This window comes from Ascochyta rabiei, chromosome 8, assembly GCF_004011695.2.
Source record: "Ascochyta rabiei chromosome 8, complete sequence".
In the NCBI taxonomy this organism is placed as follows: domain Eukaryota; kingdom Fungi; phylum Ascomycota; class Dothideomycetes; order Pleosporales; family Didymellaceae; genus Ascochyta; species Ascochyta rabiei.
The window spans coordinates 154638-171328 of NC_082412.1; the positions used below are offsets into that span (position 1 = coordinate 154638).

Here is a 16691-nt window from a genome sequence, read left to right on the forward strand (position 1 = left end):
CAACTACAAGGTTAACTGCTTACCAACTTCAATAGTTAAGGCCTTTAAAAAGCTTGCTAAAGGCGCAGCTATAGTAGCGCACAAGCTGGTGTTGGCTTAAAGGGAGATTACTAGGCTTCGAGCAGCAAATAAGGCTGCTACGCGACGTAGATCGCATAAAAGAAAGCAGTTACAGCAGGAGGGAGTCCTAACAGCTAAGGAAGGCCTTTAATTAACTACTCTAACTGAGTTTGGGGCGCGTGGTGATGGTAAGAAGGCAAGGAAGCAAGTACGTGTTAAAGGAGGTAAGGTAACCCAAAGACGCTGTAAAAAGTGCCACAACGTAGGGCATAACTCGCGCACGTGTAAAAAGCCTAAAGAAGGTGTTACTAAATAATATTATATACTGTACTACTATAAACAATACCAATGTGGGCCAATGCAAGCCATAATAGGGTAGAATGTTGGTGTGGTCTTGGCAGAGTGGCCGACTCGCCTGTGTGGCCGACTCACCCGTTAAATACGTTACCTCTTTCTGACACGTTCGCGCGTTGTGTCCTGTCTGATTGCACTGTCTACAGCGTCTTTGGGAGGGCTCACCTCCTTCAGCGCGCACCTGCTTCTTTGCCTTCTTCCCATCACTACGCGCCCCAAACTCCTTCAGAGTTGTTAATTGCAGGCCATCCTTAACTGTTAGGGTCCCTTCTGCCTAAACTTGCTTTCTTTTGTGTAATTTTTGTTGTGTGGCTGCCTTATTAGCAGCTTAAAGCTAAGTAATCTCCTGTTGCGCCAACACTAGCTTATGCGCAATTATTGCTGCCCCTTTTGCTACCTTCTTAAACGCCTTAACTATAGAGGTAGGCGAACTATCTATATGCCTCTGAATCCTTGTCTTTACAAGCATTGATTGCAACCTAAGTTTAAGGGTGTTGCTTGGGGTTTGCGACTGCCAGAGCTCGTTGTTAACAGGTAGTGGTGGTGATAGAGTGCGCAACTTTACATCAAGGGCTATTATAACCCAGTCTAGGTCAAATAGGACTAATCTAGCACCTCAGAACCCTCTCTAGATGTTCTTAGAAGTAATTGTAGCATTTTAGGCGCGTATAAAGCATGGCAGGAACTCTGTCTTTATAATGTAGTTAATCTAGTTACGTATAAGTATTTTGGCTTAGCGCCTATATACCTTCTTTAAAGCAGCAAAATAACCTATATTAAGGGGCTGTGTAAGGTGTAATAAGTAAGAAGGCAAACAGAGAGCAATAATCTTGTTATCCTTGCAGTATTGCTGGAATTTAAGAGAGTTGTGGCTCTTATAACTATTAATAATAAGCAAATGGTAGGTGCTAATAGTACGCTCCTTTGTATGCCTGTTAAAGTGCTTTAACCAGTCAAGACCAAGCTTGTTGGTAGTCCAGCCGTTATTAGAGACTCTAATAACCCAGTCGTAAGGCAGATCCTCTTCTTTGTACCAGGCAGAGAGGTAGTAGTAGGCTTTAAAGATAAGGAAGGCCAGAATGGCCTATCCTTTGGCATTGATGCTTACTATAGCCGTAGCCCACTCTTGGTTGCCTGGCTAGATAGCCTTTGGCCGACCCTGTCGTTCTAAAGCTGTAACAACTGCTCCTAGGGAGATCTGGCCTATTATGAAGCCTGTCTTGTTAAAGTTGTACGTGTCTTTATCCTAGATGCTATACTTAGCTTTAATATTAGCTACTAGGCCAAACCAGCCCTGTAGAACCTTAGAATCCTTACAGAGGGCTCTCTTATAGTCGTACTTGCGATTAAACTTGACTTTAAGCTCTAGGTGTTGCTTAACAAACGTACTAGGCCAGTTTACGCCAATAGGGCCTAGATTGCGCTTAGCGCGCAAAGAATTGGCTATAGTAGCTATATCTAAAAGCTAAGAAGAAAATCCTTACACATCTAGCTTAAGAACATGCTTAATAATTACCTCCTTCTTATTGTTGTCTAGCTTCTGTAAGTTAGCTATAGAATCTGCGCGTAAAAGTCGTCCTGTGTGTTGGTCGCTTAGTGTCTTTTAAGGGACCCTGTAGATAGCTGCAGCGCGTCGCTAAGAGAGATTTGCGTCTTGTTTAAGAGCCTGGAGCGCAAGCTGTATCTAAGCTTCCTTTAACGCGTCTAAATGGTGTTGTTAAGAAGACATTGGTGTAGGAGGAGAAGTTTGGTGGGGGCTTGGCAAAAGTGAGCGGCTCGCCTGTTGAGCGGCTCGCCCGTGGGGTACGTTAACGTCCTCTAATAATTTTAGAAATCTAAGGGCATTATGCTAAAAAGGAATCTAAAAGAAAAGACCTATAGGGGTTAAGGTCGACCCCTAAAGAAGAAGGGGAAGGAGAAAAGGTAATAAGAGTATCCTAAGGAGACAACGTACTTTTACTAGTTTTCCTATAGGGTTTTTAGGGTGTTTAACAGCATTATTCTCTAGGATTAACTTAGCTAAGCTTATAAGCATCTCTTAGGACCTATTATTGCCTATTATAGACTATAAGAGCCTATTACAAAATACAAATAGCTTAACCTAAGGGCATAAAATTTATTACATTACAGAAAGGAAACACAAAATATAAAAGCAAGTACTCTATTAAATTAAGCCTAAGGCTTAGGTATATCTATGATTTCTAAGGGAAACCTAACTATAGAAATTATTTAGGGTTATGTTATTGTATAAGCTATAATAGCCTATTAGGGCCTATTATAACGTGTTCTTACTACCTTTAAGTGCTGTTATAGCAGTCTAGCTTCTTCTAGAGCGCCTTAATCTTCTTCGTCACAGCACCCTTCTTTAAGCTAGTGGCAGAATCCTTCTCTACCTCTAGAACAGCTATCTCTGTAACTATAGCCTTGCCTTTTTTCTTATAATTAGAAACAGGGTTAGCAACGTAATTACAAACCTTAACCTATAATAAGTTAGTATAGCCTATTTAGAAACAGAATTAGTATACATACCCGCTTACAAGGGGAATTAGTTTCCTTAGTAACCCTGTTAGCTACAGCAACCTTAAGACTGCGCTTGCTAGCCTTAGCACAGGCTAAAACTGACTTCTTAGTGCGCTAGCGCTGGTCTGGGCAGAAATTAGAGTAAGGATCCTTATCCTCTGCAATAGCGCCACTGTGCAGGTAGAGGTAAGAAGCGTAGGGAATGTACGTGCTACTAAACGTGTTAGAATAACCTATAATAGACTAAAACTACTTAAAAAGACAACTTACTAGCTGTAATCCTTAAAAATAGGCTAATAGAGCTCTATAAGCTTAAATTTAGCTAACTTCTTCTCTAATATAGTTAGCGGGCGCTACTAGTGCTTACTATTAACTATGTCCTGGTCAGATTCCTAGATGCTAAACTCTAACTCCTAGAGAATCTTGCAAATCTTAGGCAGCTCTGTCTTATTCTTAGGGTGAAGCTGCTAAGAGTTAGTATAACCTATAATAGGTGATAAACACCTAGAAGGGGGATACATACTGCAATGCACTCCTAGTTAGCAGAGAAGCACTAGAAACAGCGCATAACCTGGTTAGACTTGCCTAATTCTATCTCTATAATCTAGGCAGAGAACATAGCAGCATTAGCAGGCATAACCTAGACATAAACGCAACTAACCTAGCTGCAATGCTTATGCTGTCCTGCGGTAAAGCTACAGATATACTAAACACACACCTAAAACAACTGCACGCTATTGTAAGCAAAATTGTTGCTAACTGCGTTTAGATCTATAGTAGGTAGGTAAGGTAGCAGTCTTAGTGTTAAAGATTGTGCTTGTAAAGTTGTTAGAGCCTAGAGGATCTAGTTAGCTGCCTGTAGAGTTATAACGACCCATAATAACCTATAAGGGGTTATCCTAGTTTAGTAAAGGAAATTCCGCCCTTACTAAAGAAAAGCACCAACTTACTAAAAAGTAGAGTGGAGTGTAGAAGTAATAGTCTAAAATAGGTAGTAACGTTAGGTATACCTAGGCAGGTAGCTAGTAGCGTATAGACCTACTTATTCCCTAGGTACCTACAAAAATTTAAGGTAAAGGTAGAGGTAAGAGTAAAGGTGAAGATAGAAATAAACGCAACCACTAGCAGGTTTAAGAAGATCCCCTCTGTCACCAGATAACCCCTCCCTAGTGCCTAGGACGCCTTGTGGCCTACAGTGGCCTATTATTACTGGCCTAGGCTTAGGTAATTACAATATTAATTAATTAGGACAAACAATCCTAGAAGGGGGATATTGTTAGGTCCCTAGTCCCTAAGTGCTCTGCACTAAGACTAAAGACTAAAGGCCTAGTAAATGGAGCAGGGGTGGCGTATCTATATAACCTGGCCAGATTGCTCTAATTACTTAGGAGCGATTCGTCTATCTATAACCTGCAATTACACTCTCTATCTTCAAGTGCTTAATAACGTGCCACCCCTCCCGAAAGGGATCTTAACACTCTGCTCCATTGCCTGCCTACAGCGACCTCACATTAATACGCTAAAAACTAAACTTATCTACTTTACTACAAGCTAAAATGTAGAAAACTATACTCTTACTCTGCTAGACATGTCTATAATAACTCTAAAAAAGACTGTTAACTAGCTAGGAATCTACATTGATAACAGGCTCTCTTTTAAGGAGCATGCTGCTATAAGGATTAGCTAAGCAAGAAACACCTTCTATAGAATGTGCGGACTAGTAAACAGCAACAAAGGCCTTACACCTACTACCCTCTAACAAATATACCTAGCCTGTGTTACTAGCATAGCAGACTATAGATGCTAGGTCTTCTAGAAGTAACAAGCTAGAATAGCAAAACAACTACAAGGACTACAGAACCTAGCACTTAGGAAAATTTTAGGTACCTTCTAAACCTTACCTATAATACTCTAAGAGGTAAAGGCAGCACTAGTCCCTCCTACTATAAGGCTAAACTCTGTAATAAGACAGTACACATTTAGAGCTAGGAAGCTTCTAAAAAACTACCTTATCTGTACTGCTATAACACAGCTAAAGTCCACCCTATAAAACACAGACCTAGACTCTAGCGCAGAGCAAAGAGAGGTTAACTATACTAGGCTAAGAACAGGACCTCCTATATAGCTAATATAAATTACACAGTCTATAAAAAAGGCTATACCTAGCATAAGAGAAGAGAAACTAAAAGACTTCTACTTCTGCCCCTAGAACAAAGCTATAGCATACCAAACTAAAATCTTAAGACTACTAAAAGAAGAATAAGTAAAAGTATATAAAACATAGATGCTATAAGAAGTAGGAAGTAATGTACTAGCTATCTACACAGACGCTTCTTCTGTAGAGGAAGGCATAGGTATAGGAGTAGGAATTATAGTCCTAGACTACAAATAAGAGCCTAAGGAAATCTACACTATAAACTATAATACTAGCAAAGGCTAAATTATGTATAACAGAGAACTAGAAGGTATAATAAGAGGCTTTAAAATTGCAGCTACTATAGCTACTACAGGACAGAATGTCTAAGTCTTTACAGACAACCAGGCAGCTATTCTAAGACTAAAAACTCCTTTAAATAAGCCTAGACAGGCTTAGCAAATACGCTGTATAAAGGCAGCTAAAACTATTAAAGATAATAGAGCTATAATCAGCCTTAAATAGACCCCTGGCTACTAGGACATTGCAGGAAATAAGAAAGCAGACTCTCTAGCAAAAGAAGTAATAAAAAAGAGGCCTACCTCTAACTTTATAAGCATTACTATAACTAGAATTTAAGTTAAAGCTATTATAATAGATAAATAGGATAACAAACTAGTTACCTACACAGCTAAAGCAATCCTAAGGAAAACAGACACCTACACAGCAAAATACTGGCTAGAACTAATAAACAGGATAAAACTACCTAAAAACACTAAAAGAGAGGTAGCAAGTGCCTACTACTAACTAAAACTAGGATATAGATATAATAAAGCATACCTACACAATATATAGAAGGTAGATAATAATAGATGTATCTGCAGCTACGCACAAATAATACAACACCTTCTACTTAGCTGTAAAGAATATAGACATGTAAGGAAAATAATACCGGACAGCCTATAAGGACAACAACTTTTAATACAACTACTACTACACACAACCTAAGGAATTCTAGCTACTCTAGCTTTTATTTCAGACACTAGAATAGGCACCTGTAAGTAGTACCTACAACAAACAACAGACACCTAAAAACTGCTGTTAACCCCCTAGAGCATAGGCTCGCAATAGTACTACCAACACGCATCGCTGACTTGACGCCACGAGGCCAGGAAGAATACAAGGACGATCAAGAAGACTATAAGTGAAATTGGAATCATACAAGCTCCAACAGATGGAGCGTTGACAAGAGCTTTCAAGATACGGACGATTGATCAATCACATGAACCAAATCTTCATCTAAGCTCCTGCGAATTCGGCGAGACAGTCAGAGAATGGATTGTATTACTCCAGAAAACAGTAGGGTTAGACCCCTAAAAAAGAACGAACGCGTCTAGAAAAAATACCTTGCTGCGTTGAGGCCCTTAGGACTTCTAGTAAGATTAGATGGCACAACCTACTAGAAGGTTCTATCTAACTTGGTCGATCCTTCTGGACCTTTACTTTTACTATTAAAGAACTAGGGCCTCCTTATTATAAGTAGGCTATCCTCTCTGCTCTCTTATAGCTCCTTATCGGCTGTTTTGTTTACCCCTTTTCGAATTTACTAGTGTATTAAATTGCTACCTTTATGCTTATAAAGTCTGCCTTATAGTAATAGATAACTAGGTGTTTTAAACTATCTTATTCTTATGTTGCATAAGCTCCTAGTACTAAACAAAGAATTTTGGTTTTACATCCAAGTAGCTTTCTACTCTAAAGAGTAGGTATAGTAGGTAGTTCTATATAAGCATATTCAATCGCTAAGACTAGACGTTTACCAGCAGGTCGCGTCCCATCGTGTCGCACTCGGAATCGAGCCACTCCTGCCATCCCAGGCTTTCGAACAGACTCATGTCCTCCTCGCTGGGTCTCCAGTCACCCACCTGCCACTGCACTACCGGTGGTTTTGGTGCCGCAACAGCAGCATCGTCGGTCTTTAGCTTCTTACTACCGCGCCCAGCAATGAACTTAACACCCCATCTGTGGCCTTTCTTCATCGGCAGATCGTGTTCTTCGCTTCTATGTCGTCTGAAGGCGCCCACCACAGGTGCATGAAGATCCTGGCGTCCTCGAGGCAAGGCATGTTGTCGCGAGCCAGAGACTTTGCAAACGCCGCGAGTAGAGGCTCAATTAACTCTCTACAGGGTTCAACGCGGAACATGTCAAGATTGTAACCGTCATCGTAAGCCTTGCCAAGGTTTCCATTGTACTCGGCATGAAGGTCCATGTCCTCGTCCGTGTCCGTTTCGCGGGGGTACTGTTCTGTGTCCGAGGCCTTATACCCTCTTTGTTCAGAGTCGTGCAGATCCTCGCCACACGGACCAACGAAGTACCACCGCCCGTCTGGGCGGAGGGCATGGAATTCGAGCCGGAATTGCCGCATCTGTGACCATTGCTGGTCGGATGATGCCTCGGGACTGGGGAACAGGTCTGGAGTGACCACAGTACGCACGTCGAACAGTGTTAGCTGCGCACCAAGCTTACAAAGACCTAAAGATATTGGGTCTTTATCTGCAGGATGGATTAGGTTTGGGCGGGCAACGGACTGATTATGCTTAGGGAGATTGAAGAAACGGCCCTGGTCAGGCTGGTAGGGATCCTCTTGCCGCAGAGGTGCTTCTCCTGGTCTAGTATGATGGCGGCGCCGAACTCGTGCCGGGCGTCTCGCAGGGGGCCCTTACACGGCCAGGTGTAGTGCTTGCGCATCACCCTAGTTAGCAGGTTGGAGGGCATAGGCCGCTCCCACACCTAAGGAACATTTGACTCTTAAACAGCTGGCAAGTGGACGAGGCACTGCAGCGGCACTAGCGAAGACAGAGGGCGTATGCCTGCCGCGGTTTCACCACTGGAGCCGGGCCTTGACCTGATGGTCAGGCTACTCACAAAGGGCAAATCTGGCAGTGTCTCGGAGTCTTGCAGCTGCAGACGGCGCGATTGATAACTGTGATGATCGCAATCTCGCTCCTCTGGGTCAAATTCCTGCGGCTAAATCTCGAGCTTGATGCCGATGCGGGCTGGCGGATCCTCGACCTCGTTATAGGCGGCAGCCAACTGCTCGTACAGGGCATGGATGCGCGCCGACAATTAGGCGCTGATGGCGATTGTCTCCTCGGCAGGTTTATGGCACGGCAGTTGCTTCTCTGCATTTTCATCTACGAGGAGGAGCGGCAAAGGGAGGAAATACTGGTAAACCCCGAACTTTGCGTTAAACGCTGCCCTAGCCTTTTCGAAAAGCTCACTCTCGAAATTAGATTTGGTCTCACGAAGCTACATATTTGTTAATATGATGTAAAGGATCAGTGTTAGGATTAGTTATTTGCTTGGTCAATGTGGGTGGAAGAAGTGGAGGGGCACAATAGGTGAATGGGAGCGGATCAATTCTGCCGTCGGGTGGATAGATCCCGAGCATCACGGGCTTCCCATGGGTGAGCCGCCAGCATTCTGCAACATAATTACTTACAGACGTTGTCTCAAGTGTAAAACTCAACAGTCACTAGGGCTGAACGGGGCGCAGAATCTTAGAAAGACAATTTGGAGGCTGGTTTCTGCGGAATACGTGTCGCTAAATGTAAGGATGTCCATTTGATGAATAATATTTCATCGCTTCCCCTTCTTCAACACCAATCCCTTCCACCCCTTGCTGTCCCTTATCCTCCTCAAAGCCTTAGCCGCCACCGGATCCTTTGCCAACCCATCACAACAAGCCTTCTTCTCATCCTCGCTTTCATGTTCATGGAATTCACACCATTCTTTCTCTGTCTTCGGCCTCTCACCCCTCGCCAGCATCGTCACCAGCTCGAATAAGAAAGCTTGAGGCAGCTGACTCCTCAACGGAATAGCAAACTCGTTGTCTTTATCCGGGTTCCAGTAGACAGTATACATGTCCAGGAAGTACCTGCACAGAGGCGAGTCTGGGGGCAGGTCGGCGTACGCAGCGATGACGTTGCTGTGGTCGGGCATGGATTGTAAGAGTTCATCATTTGTCTGCCAGGCGAGAAGGACTGCGCGCCGAAGCGCAGGGATGGCATAACGGTGCGCGAAAACATAGAGAGAGATGAAGCGACGCTCTAAGAATCCCTCGAGGCCCCGCCACTTGTAGGGGCGCGAGCAGCAGGGGCAGAGTGTTTCCTTTGGAATTTCGGGTTTCTCGGCGGGATTTCGAACTGGTGGTGATGGTGTGGGTTTCGCAACGTCGCTTGCATCGCCGGAGACTTTGTCTGCACTTGCTGGTTCGGAGACGCTGGGCGGTTTGCCGCTTGATGTCTGGCTTGCTGTGTCGTCGTTGTCGAGGTTAATACCCCACGACGTTGTATCAACATCTTCGCTCTCCTCCTGATCCCTTGCGACTCCATTCGGGCCATTCATGTTGATTGCATGGGTCGGTGGGTGGATTTCCTTCCCACCTTCGATCAGGTGGTGTGGGATGAACCCTGTGTAGAGCCACATCATGAAGGCATCGAAGACATCAGGGCTCACATCCTCAAGCTCTAGCGAAGAGGCTGAACTCTTGTACGGTGATGCTTTTTGTTCGTTCAAGCATTGGTCAAAGTACGCTGAGCACCTGCGCAGCAATTCTTTGTGGCAGCTGAACGGTTCCTGGTCACCTTTTGGGCCAACCTTCACAGTGATGATCGTCTGATCGAAATTTCTATTCCTGTTAGTCATTCGAGTACGCAATATAGAGCTAGGGTCAGCGCCCACCGGAATGTGTGGCCAAGTGTCGAGGCGCCTTTGGAGTTGATGAACGGCATTTTGAGTAGATAGTCAGGATCCATCGCCAAACCAGACGTCGGGAAGGCATGTTATTGTAGGAATGGCATCGACATAGACTCCACTGCGGGCCAACGGGAGCTCTAGTTTCACAAGCATGCTACATGTTCGAAGCTCACGTCTCAATTGCTTGTCGAGGGCCCTCTGTTGGCCGTTACACAGTTCCACAAGGCTTGAGTGGAGGGGCCGAATGCTTGTTTGAAACTCTGCCAGGAGTGTTCAAGCCACAGCCAAGTAGACACCTGGGCACAGCTGGGCAGTGGTGCAAAGACTGAGGGCAAAGTTGGTGTTGGGTGGACGATGGTTGGTTTCGCGTGCGGTTTCAAGATCCCTGGAAACTCTGGGGGGGGGAAAGGTGGGGCACCGTTTGCCTTAGGAACGCGCCCCATCGCTGAACGCGCGCCTTAGTTGTATAACCAGTCTTGATCAGGCAACAACTTGCTCTTTACTTTCCTTTGTCGCGAAGCCAGCCCGTTTGTATCTTCTCGGGCTCTTGCGCCATAGGCCTAGCATGTAAACCTCTGTGTTCGCACTATTGCCCACGATAAGTGTCCTCTGCACTGTAAGACCAATATATTGCATGAGGTGGTTTAGTTGTTTTCTCCATGCTGTCGTTCGTTTCACGGAGTGGAAGCAGGATGCGGGAAGGAGGTCGTGTGACGCTAATGGCAAGCATGTTCGGTACTGAAGCACGAAGGTATCTGCAACCCATGGCCTCTCTTCCAACTCACCTTATGCCTCCTCCGTGAACTCGGTGTACTCAGACTTGCTCATCAGCTTGCCCGCTGGTTCCTCTGACACTGCGATCCTGGCAATCCAGGCCTCGCCCTCGGGGTCCTTGTTGATGTCGCTGGGCTTGTCCTGCAGACCTTCGTTCACCTCGGCGACAGTCCCGCTGATTGGTGTAAGAATATCCGAAGCAGACTTAACAGACTCGACGGCGCCAATTGCATCACCTTCGCTAACCTCAAGGTCAACCTCAGGCAGCTCAATGTAGACAACGTCGCCGAGAGCTTTCGCGGCGTATTCGGAGATACCGAGTGTACCTTGAACGAGAGTCAGCGTTGCGAGTTCCCGTTGCTGTGCAATTGCGCTCGCAATGCTCGGGACAAAGGAGCTATGCAGTGATGCAGATGAACGTACATGTCTTGCCGTCGGCGGACATCTCGATCCATTCGTGATCCTCGGTGTATTTCTTCTCCTTCACTGCTCATTATCAGCTGCCCGCTCCTTTCACTATCCAGTTGCTGGCGTTGAGCTCAGCAGTGCGTACATTGAGCAGATACCGTGAATAGCCGGGGCATCTGAGCTGTCTGTCTCCATTGCTGGCAGGCAAAAGGGCTTGGCCTCTTCGCGGCAGCTGAAGTCCATTGGCGCGCAGCGCGGGCAACAGAGTATCGAGACGCCATTGTGTGAATACTTCCTTGTGTTGTGGGAGAATCAATTGGCAGCTTCAGAAGCTCGTGGGAGCGATATGACAGTGCCAAGGCGCGCTAGACCGCGGAGCTGGCGATTGGGAGGGCGCGCGAACGTTTTCCGAAAGCGACCACTTTTCGCGAGGGAAAGAGCGCGACCGCGACGGCAACACCAACAACACTGTCAAGATGCTGTATGAGATGATTGGAGTGGTGTGTATATCTTTGCGACGAGACTGCTGGGTTTGATGGAGGACTGACAACTCCAGGTACGGCCCGGCCGCCTCTCCGAAGTAAAAGAGTTTGTACCATCGCCCCCCGGTCGAGGAAATATGTTCAGAGCTCCGTACTGATCGAAGCCAACCAGAATCGCCAAGACCGCTGGCCGAATCGTTCTCGAGCAAAACGGCGTTGTGCGCGGTGTGTCCAACTGGGGCACTTTCCTTCTCCCTAAGCCAGCGAAGAAACTGCAATCGACCCACCACTACGGTCACCACTTCATCATGCGCTTCGACTCGAGCGCCCGCACACAGCATTCTCTGCGAAAGACAATGTCGCTCGACCCCCGCTTGATTCGATACTCGATCGTCAAGATGGGTACGAAGTTTGAGGAGATCAAGGACATCACAGGAAAGGCCGAGTTCAGGTAGACAAAGAAGAGCTCCAGGAGAAATGATTACGAGTGTATAATACCCTGTCATACCAAATACCGCAGTGCACAGGGAGCAGGCAGCATAACATGGCGTTTGGGATATCTTGGACAACGATCCATTTGGGGGAGTGAAAATGAAGATATTAAGTCCACTGCGCACCCCTGACTAGGCATGACTGCTGTTGCGCGCGGCTAGGTCTTCACAAGGCGACAGTTATGGAACATGCCATGTGAATGAACGGGCACATTGACAGCCTGTAGTAGTGAACAAAGTCTGCACTTTAACTAAGCTATTGGTTTTGAAAAACGAGGCGATCTGGCAAACGAAAGATGCCATCTCGGTGCCAAAACGATACACAGGCTTGACCGGCGTTGCCATGTTACAGGTGCATCGTATATGCAGCATTCAGCATTGTGAGATCGGGGTCTTAGCATCAGCAGCTTCAACCTCCTCCAAAACTCATCTACCTAGTCCCCTCCACTTCGATATTAATCCCCGTAAAAGAGGTCCACAGTACTGCGCAGACGCATAACGATTGTCACGCCTTGTCCCAGCGCTATTCAACGACTAGCTCATGTAACTAAAGAAACGACTATGCCTATAATCACACAATCCATAGCAAGACACAGATTTTAAACATATCAAGTATATAAACATTAAACAGCTATTTTCAGGACCCATCAATAGGTCAGCTTATCTTCATCGGTACTATCTTGTGAGGGAGGAATATTATCCAGAATTTCCAACTAATTGAATATCCATGAACGACCGATCAAATTGCTGACTGAGCGCTGAGTGGTCTTACAGGGTCTACGAGTTACTTCAGGCCGAACGGAAAGAAGGAATTGCATATCGTTTAGGCGCTGGCACGGTATGAGAACAATTTTAGATGGAGAGGACCCAAAGGAACTAGGCGTGGAACTCCCAAGGTTGGCCAGGTATCTCTTTGAGTGCACAATTGCCAGTTGCATTTTGATTACAAGACCTGCAATCTGGGGGGGGCTTGCATATCTATTACGGCGAATGCACGCCAGACATAGCCACGCTTCAATGAGCACCGGAACCTCCAGTGAATCGACCGCAAACCATGCTCCCCAGAAACACGCCCCCTAATATAGACACAAAGTATCCGACGTTGAAGGTCATCACAGCAAGCATCCTACAGCAATGTCAGCTGGAATTTACAGTCGGAAAAAACCATGTATGCTTACAATAAATAACTCACACCCGCAACGAGGACATCTAAAGCCGCCACCGTAACAGCCTCATCTGCTCTCCAAGGTCGGACCGCCGGTTTGCCTTCGGTTGCGTGGGACTGTATAAGACCATCGTAACGACCCTGCCTTGCAGCAGCAAATATCGCGAAGAAGTTGACCCGGAACGCAACCAACAGTCGAAACACGGTTGCAAGTGCGATGAGGAATATACAAATTCCTGCGTACTCTCCCGTGTTGTGAGGCGTGAATGCGTTGGACCAGAGTGGTGTGGAAGTCGACACAAAAAACGTCATGGCCATGGAGTCTGCCCCCATCATGGCCATACCGGATGAAGAGGTCGAGGTTGCCGTTGAGCTTGCCATTGACATTGCGCCTGTGGTTGTGGGGGACATTTCCATCGTCATTGACATATCCATGTTTAACACCGGTCGACGTTGTCGCTTGGTAAACTCAGCACTGTACGAAAGGCAAAAGATGGGTTTGGTACCGACGTACGTTGAACCGTTGTTCAAAAAGTCCGAGTACAGTAGTTCGGAAGCAACAGTTGAGATTTGTGATGATACTTCCGGCAATAACAGACCTAAGTAAACCCTCCGACAAGCGTGGAGGCGTTCGCAATGCAGACGCGTTAACTTGCTCAATTCCGCTCGAACGTTCGCTTTCGCCGGAACTAGACTAGGCCAGCACAAACCGAGTCTGATAAAAGACAAAGCTATCTTCATTCACTCTAGCAGCCATCCGGAGATACGGATCAGTCCAATAGAATTGTGCTCATTGCCTACCATGGTGAAAAAACGGAGTCACGTAGTGTCAGCCACAAAGCACATTCACTGCCAAAGCCTGGTTAAGCTTTGAGCTTGAAGAAGCTTGACTCGCCTTAAATCCTTGAGCTTGTCTTTTTCTTAACATCTTAGGTGTGCATTCTTTTTGAAGAGTCGGTTGTAGAAGTTCTACAGATAGTCCTCGTCCAGGGAACACGACGAAGATTCGGCGATCTGTTAAGACTACACAATCTATCACTATGGCTAGCTGGCTTACTTCTCCAATTCAACTCACTGGGAGTCGCGAGTTCACCTGCGATGGATTCTCCGAAGAACAGTGCGCCTTCTACAAACAGCGATGGCACTTCTGGTCAGCTCATATCCATTGTATGCCACTGTGTTCGTATGTAGCACTGACTGAAGAAAACTAGGTACATTGCCGACTACGTTTATGCTTTGCCAACAGTAGCCTTCTTTATGAGCATCCTTGGCATCTTCATCATTGGCCATGTCATATCTTCACAAATTCTTGGGTATCGCGAACTTCGAGGTCCACTGTTATGGAGGAAGTTGATTGCAGGCATCCGATATCTCTCATACCGTGGTATTCGCGTGGAAGTACTGCGCTGGAACTCGGCGCCGGTAGGGCTTCTTCTATTGGGAGCTGCTGGTGCCATATACTTCTTTTGTAAGTCACGCAGATAGCATCCTATTTCAACAAACCTACATGACTAATGCAATTGCTTTATAGGTATGGATTTGATTCCACAGCCTTACTACTGGCCTAGTGAGAACTATGGTGGTTCCCCACCGCTAGGAACTAGATCCGGGTGGATGGCTTTGGCATACATGCCGTTCGTATTGTAAACTGCCCACGATATCCCGTCTCCTTCCAGGAATTAATTCTTCGCAGTGCAACAGCAAGCAAAACGAACTGGATCACACTTACCACTGGGGTATCCCACGAGAAGATTCAAGTCTTTCATCGATGGAGTGCTTATGCATTCTTCCTGCTGGCACTAATGCATACCTTTCCTTTTATCGTCTATCACATTAGGTTCCACGACATGGTAATGGAAGTGACCATGATGAATACGCTATTCTACTGGACTGGTATTGTTGCGCTCGTCTTCCAGGCTTGGCTTACTTTCGCATCCCACAGTGTGATTAGGTAGGCCCAAGAAGCACATGCGATCTCGACTATAAGACTGATGGGTTCCAGACACCTCGGCTATGAATTCTTCAAAGCAACGCACATTTTCGCTGTTGTTGTCTTTGTAGTTGTGTTTTTCTGGCATTGCGACTATACCCTTACGTCCTGGTACACAACTCTCGTCAACAAAGCAACGCCTCCTGCAAATGCTGACAAGAACTAGGCACTACTTTATCGCAACAGCAGCGATGTATGTCCCTTGCTTCATCTACCCCTGGCTCCGAACGGCTTTCGAATACGGCTTGGCTCAAAAAGCTCATATTCACATAGAAGACAATGGCTTCATACGCCTCACGATCCCAGTTTCCAAGATGAGGTGGAGACCCGGACAACACTGCTTTCTGCGTTTTACGAGCTTTGGCCTCCAGGCTTTCTCGTCTCACCCTTTCACCATATGCTCGCTACCAGCGATACAATCAAACGAGACATCTGAGCTCGTGTTTTACATCCGCCGTTCGCACGGTTTGACGAAGAAGCTGTACGAGCATGCACAGAAGCATCCCGGTACTGCCGTACCGATACTAGTCGATGGTCCGTACGGAGGCATAAACATGCAAAGGTTCAACGAGGCAGATCGTCTGCTTGTTGTCGCAGGTGGATCGGGAGCAGGTTGGATATTGCCCATGATCGAGCTGTTCTGCAGACAAAACGGCAGCAGAGTCGATGGACGCGGTGAAAAAGACCTGGAAGCCGGGGCCAAGGAAATGCAGCCCAATCCAGACCAGCACTGTCGCAGCTTGTGTGTCGTTTTAGCAACACGCGACATCGATAGCCGCACGTGGTTTTTGGACACTACAGCAAAGTTACTAGCTAAACTTCAGTCACGGCAGCAGTCTTCCAACATCAGCATCGAAGTCCACTTAACCGGAGAGGCCGAACAGAACGCCACGCTCTCAACGCATATAGATAGCACAATAACTCAAAGCGCATCCTCTTCATCCTCAGACGACATCGAAGCCAGCCCCAAAGACGACCACGTCGCCGCACGAAGCAAAGAACTCCGTGGCCGACCCAACCTACATCTGATGATTCACCGAGAGGGTATTGTTGCGGCAGAGGAAAATCGTTCACTTGGTGTGTACGTTTGCGGGCCGACGACTATGCAGAACGAAGTACGGAATGCCGTTGCGAAAGAGAATCTCAGTATTATCAAGGGTTCCAGGTCCAGCGGTGTGTATCTGCACTCCGAGCATTTTTCATGGGCTTGAAATGTGTTTGAGGAACGTGCATTATTCATGTTACTATTTCACACATAATAGTTCGTTCGGATCCACGACCACCAGGAAACTCGAAATTTCCCTCTTCCCTTACTCTTGAAATTGATCTCTACCATGACGGCCTTACGAATGAGGTCACAATTCGAAATACAAGCCGCCAAAAGAAGCCGGTTGGGAAAGGATTTCAACACTGTCTGCAGCTCAGACCGCTATGAAATTACGATTGGAACCTGCCCGCTCTTGTATGCGAGTGTGTGCTAAAGCTTTATAGACCACGCTGGAATCTAAGCGATTTTAAGCATGAGCCGTAACGCCGCGCTCCCATGCTTGTATTA

General features: G+C 46.3%; 7 protein-coding genes across 7 annotated transcripts, besides 14 other annotated features; 3 read left to right on the forward strand and 4 right to left on the reverse strand.

Moving 5' to 3' along the window:
* Positions 1-20: part of a mobile genetic element that runs on past the window's edge.
* Positions 18-507: a mobile genetic element.
* Positions 506-2225: a mobile genetic element.
* Positions 1152-1450: a mobile genetic element.
* Positions 1152-1486: a mobile genetic element.
* Positions 1158-1483: a mobile genetic element.
* Positions 1665-1858: a mobile genetic element.
* Positions 2226-4404: a dispersed repeat.
* Positions 4004-4047: a tandem repeat.
* Positions 4272-4428: a mobile genetic element.
* A 17-nt stretch (positions 4429-4445) lies between these two features.
* Positions 4446-6192: a mobile genetic element.
* A 300-nt stretch (positions 6193-6492) lies between these two features.
* Positions 6493-6728: a dispersed repeat.
* Positions 6702-6881: a mobile genetic element.
* A 222-nt stretch (positions 6882-7103) lies between these two features.
* Positions 7104-7816, reverse strand: EKO05_0005202 (uncharacterized protein; the record flags this gene model as incomplete). The annotated part of the gene is made up of 2 exons (XM_038940164.2): positions 7104-7600; positions 7657-7816. 2 exons carry the CDS (start codon positions 7814-7816, stop codon positions 7104-7106), a joined length of 657 nt encoding a protein of 218 aa, XP_038798229.2.
* Positions 7817-8056: 240 nt separating this feature from the next.
* On the forward strand, positions 8057-8397 carry EKO05_0005203 (uncharacterized protein; the record flags this gene model as incomplete). The annotated part of the gene is made up of 2 exons (XM_059636550.1): positions 8057-8296; positions 8362-8397. 2 exons carry the CDS (start codon positions 8057-8059, stop codon positions 8395-8397), a joined length of 276 nt encoding a protein of 91 aa, XP_059492533.1.
* A 310-nt stretch (positions 8398-8707) lies between these two features.
* EKO05_0005204 (uncharacterized protein) lies at positions 8708-9861 on the reverse strand (the record flags this gene model as incomplete). Its single annotated transcript, XM_038940129.1, has 2 exons — positions 8708-9758; positions 9812-9861. 2 exons carry the CDS (start codon positions 9859-9861, stop codon positions 8708-8710), a joined length of 1101 nt encoding a protein of 366 aa, XP_038798230.1.
* A 751-nt stretch (positions 9862-10612) lies between these two features.
* Positions 10613-11289, reverse strand: EKO05_0005205 (glycine cleavage system H-protein subunit; the record flags this gene model as incomplete). Its single annotated transcript, XM_038940178.1, has 3 exons — positions 10613-10926; positions 11024-11086; positions 11154-11289. The coding sequence occupies 3 exons, from the start codon at positions 11287-11289 to the stop codon at positions 10613-10615; spliced, it is 513 nt and encodes a 170-aa protein (XP_038798231.1).
* Positions 11290-11484: 195 nt separating this feature from the next.
* Positions 11485-11945, forward strand: EKO05_0005206 (uncharacterized protein; the record flags this gene model as incomplete). The annotated part of the gene is made up of 3 exons (XM_038940106.1): positions 11485-11508; positions 11565-11596; positions 11663-11945. 3 exons carry the CDS (start codon positions 11485-11487, stop codon positions 11943-11945), a joined length of 339 nt encoding a protein of 112 aa, XP_038798232.1.
* A 1050-nt stretch (positions 11946-12995) lies between these two features.
* On the reverse strand, positions 12996-13581 carry EKO05_0005207 (uncharacterized protein; the record flags this gene model as incomplete). The annotated part of the gene is made up of 2 exons (XM_059636551.1): positions 12996-13107; positions 13160-13581. 2 exons carry the CDS (start codon positions 13579-13581, stop codon positions 12996-12998), a joined length of 534 nt encoding a protein of 177 aa, XP_059492534.1.
* Positions 13499-13550: a tandem repeat.
* Positions 13582-14186: 605 nt separating the features above from the next.
* EKO05_0005208 (uncharacterized protein) lies at positions 14187-16347 on the forward strand (the record flags this gene model as incomplete). The annotated part of the gene is made up of 6 exons (XM_059636552.1): positions 14187-14296; positions 14358-14614; positions 14678-14789; positions 14840-15097; positions 15149-15247; positions 15303-16347. 6 exons carry the CDS (start codon positions 14187-14189, stop codon positions 16345-16347), a joined length of 1881 nt encoding a protein of 626 aa, XP_059492535.1.
* Between the last annotated feature and the right edge of the window lie 344 nt (positions 16348-16691).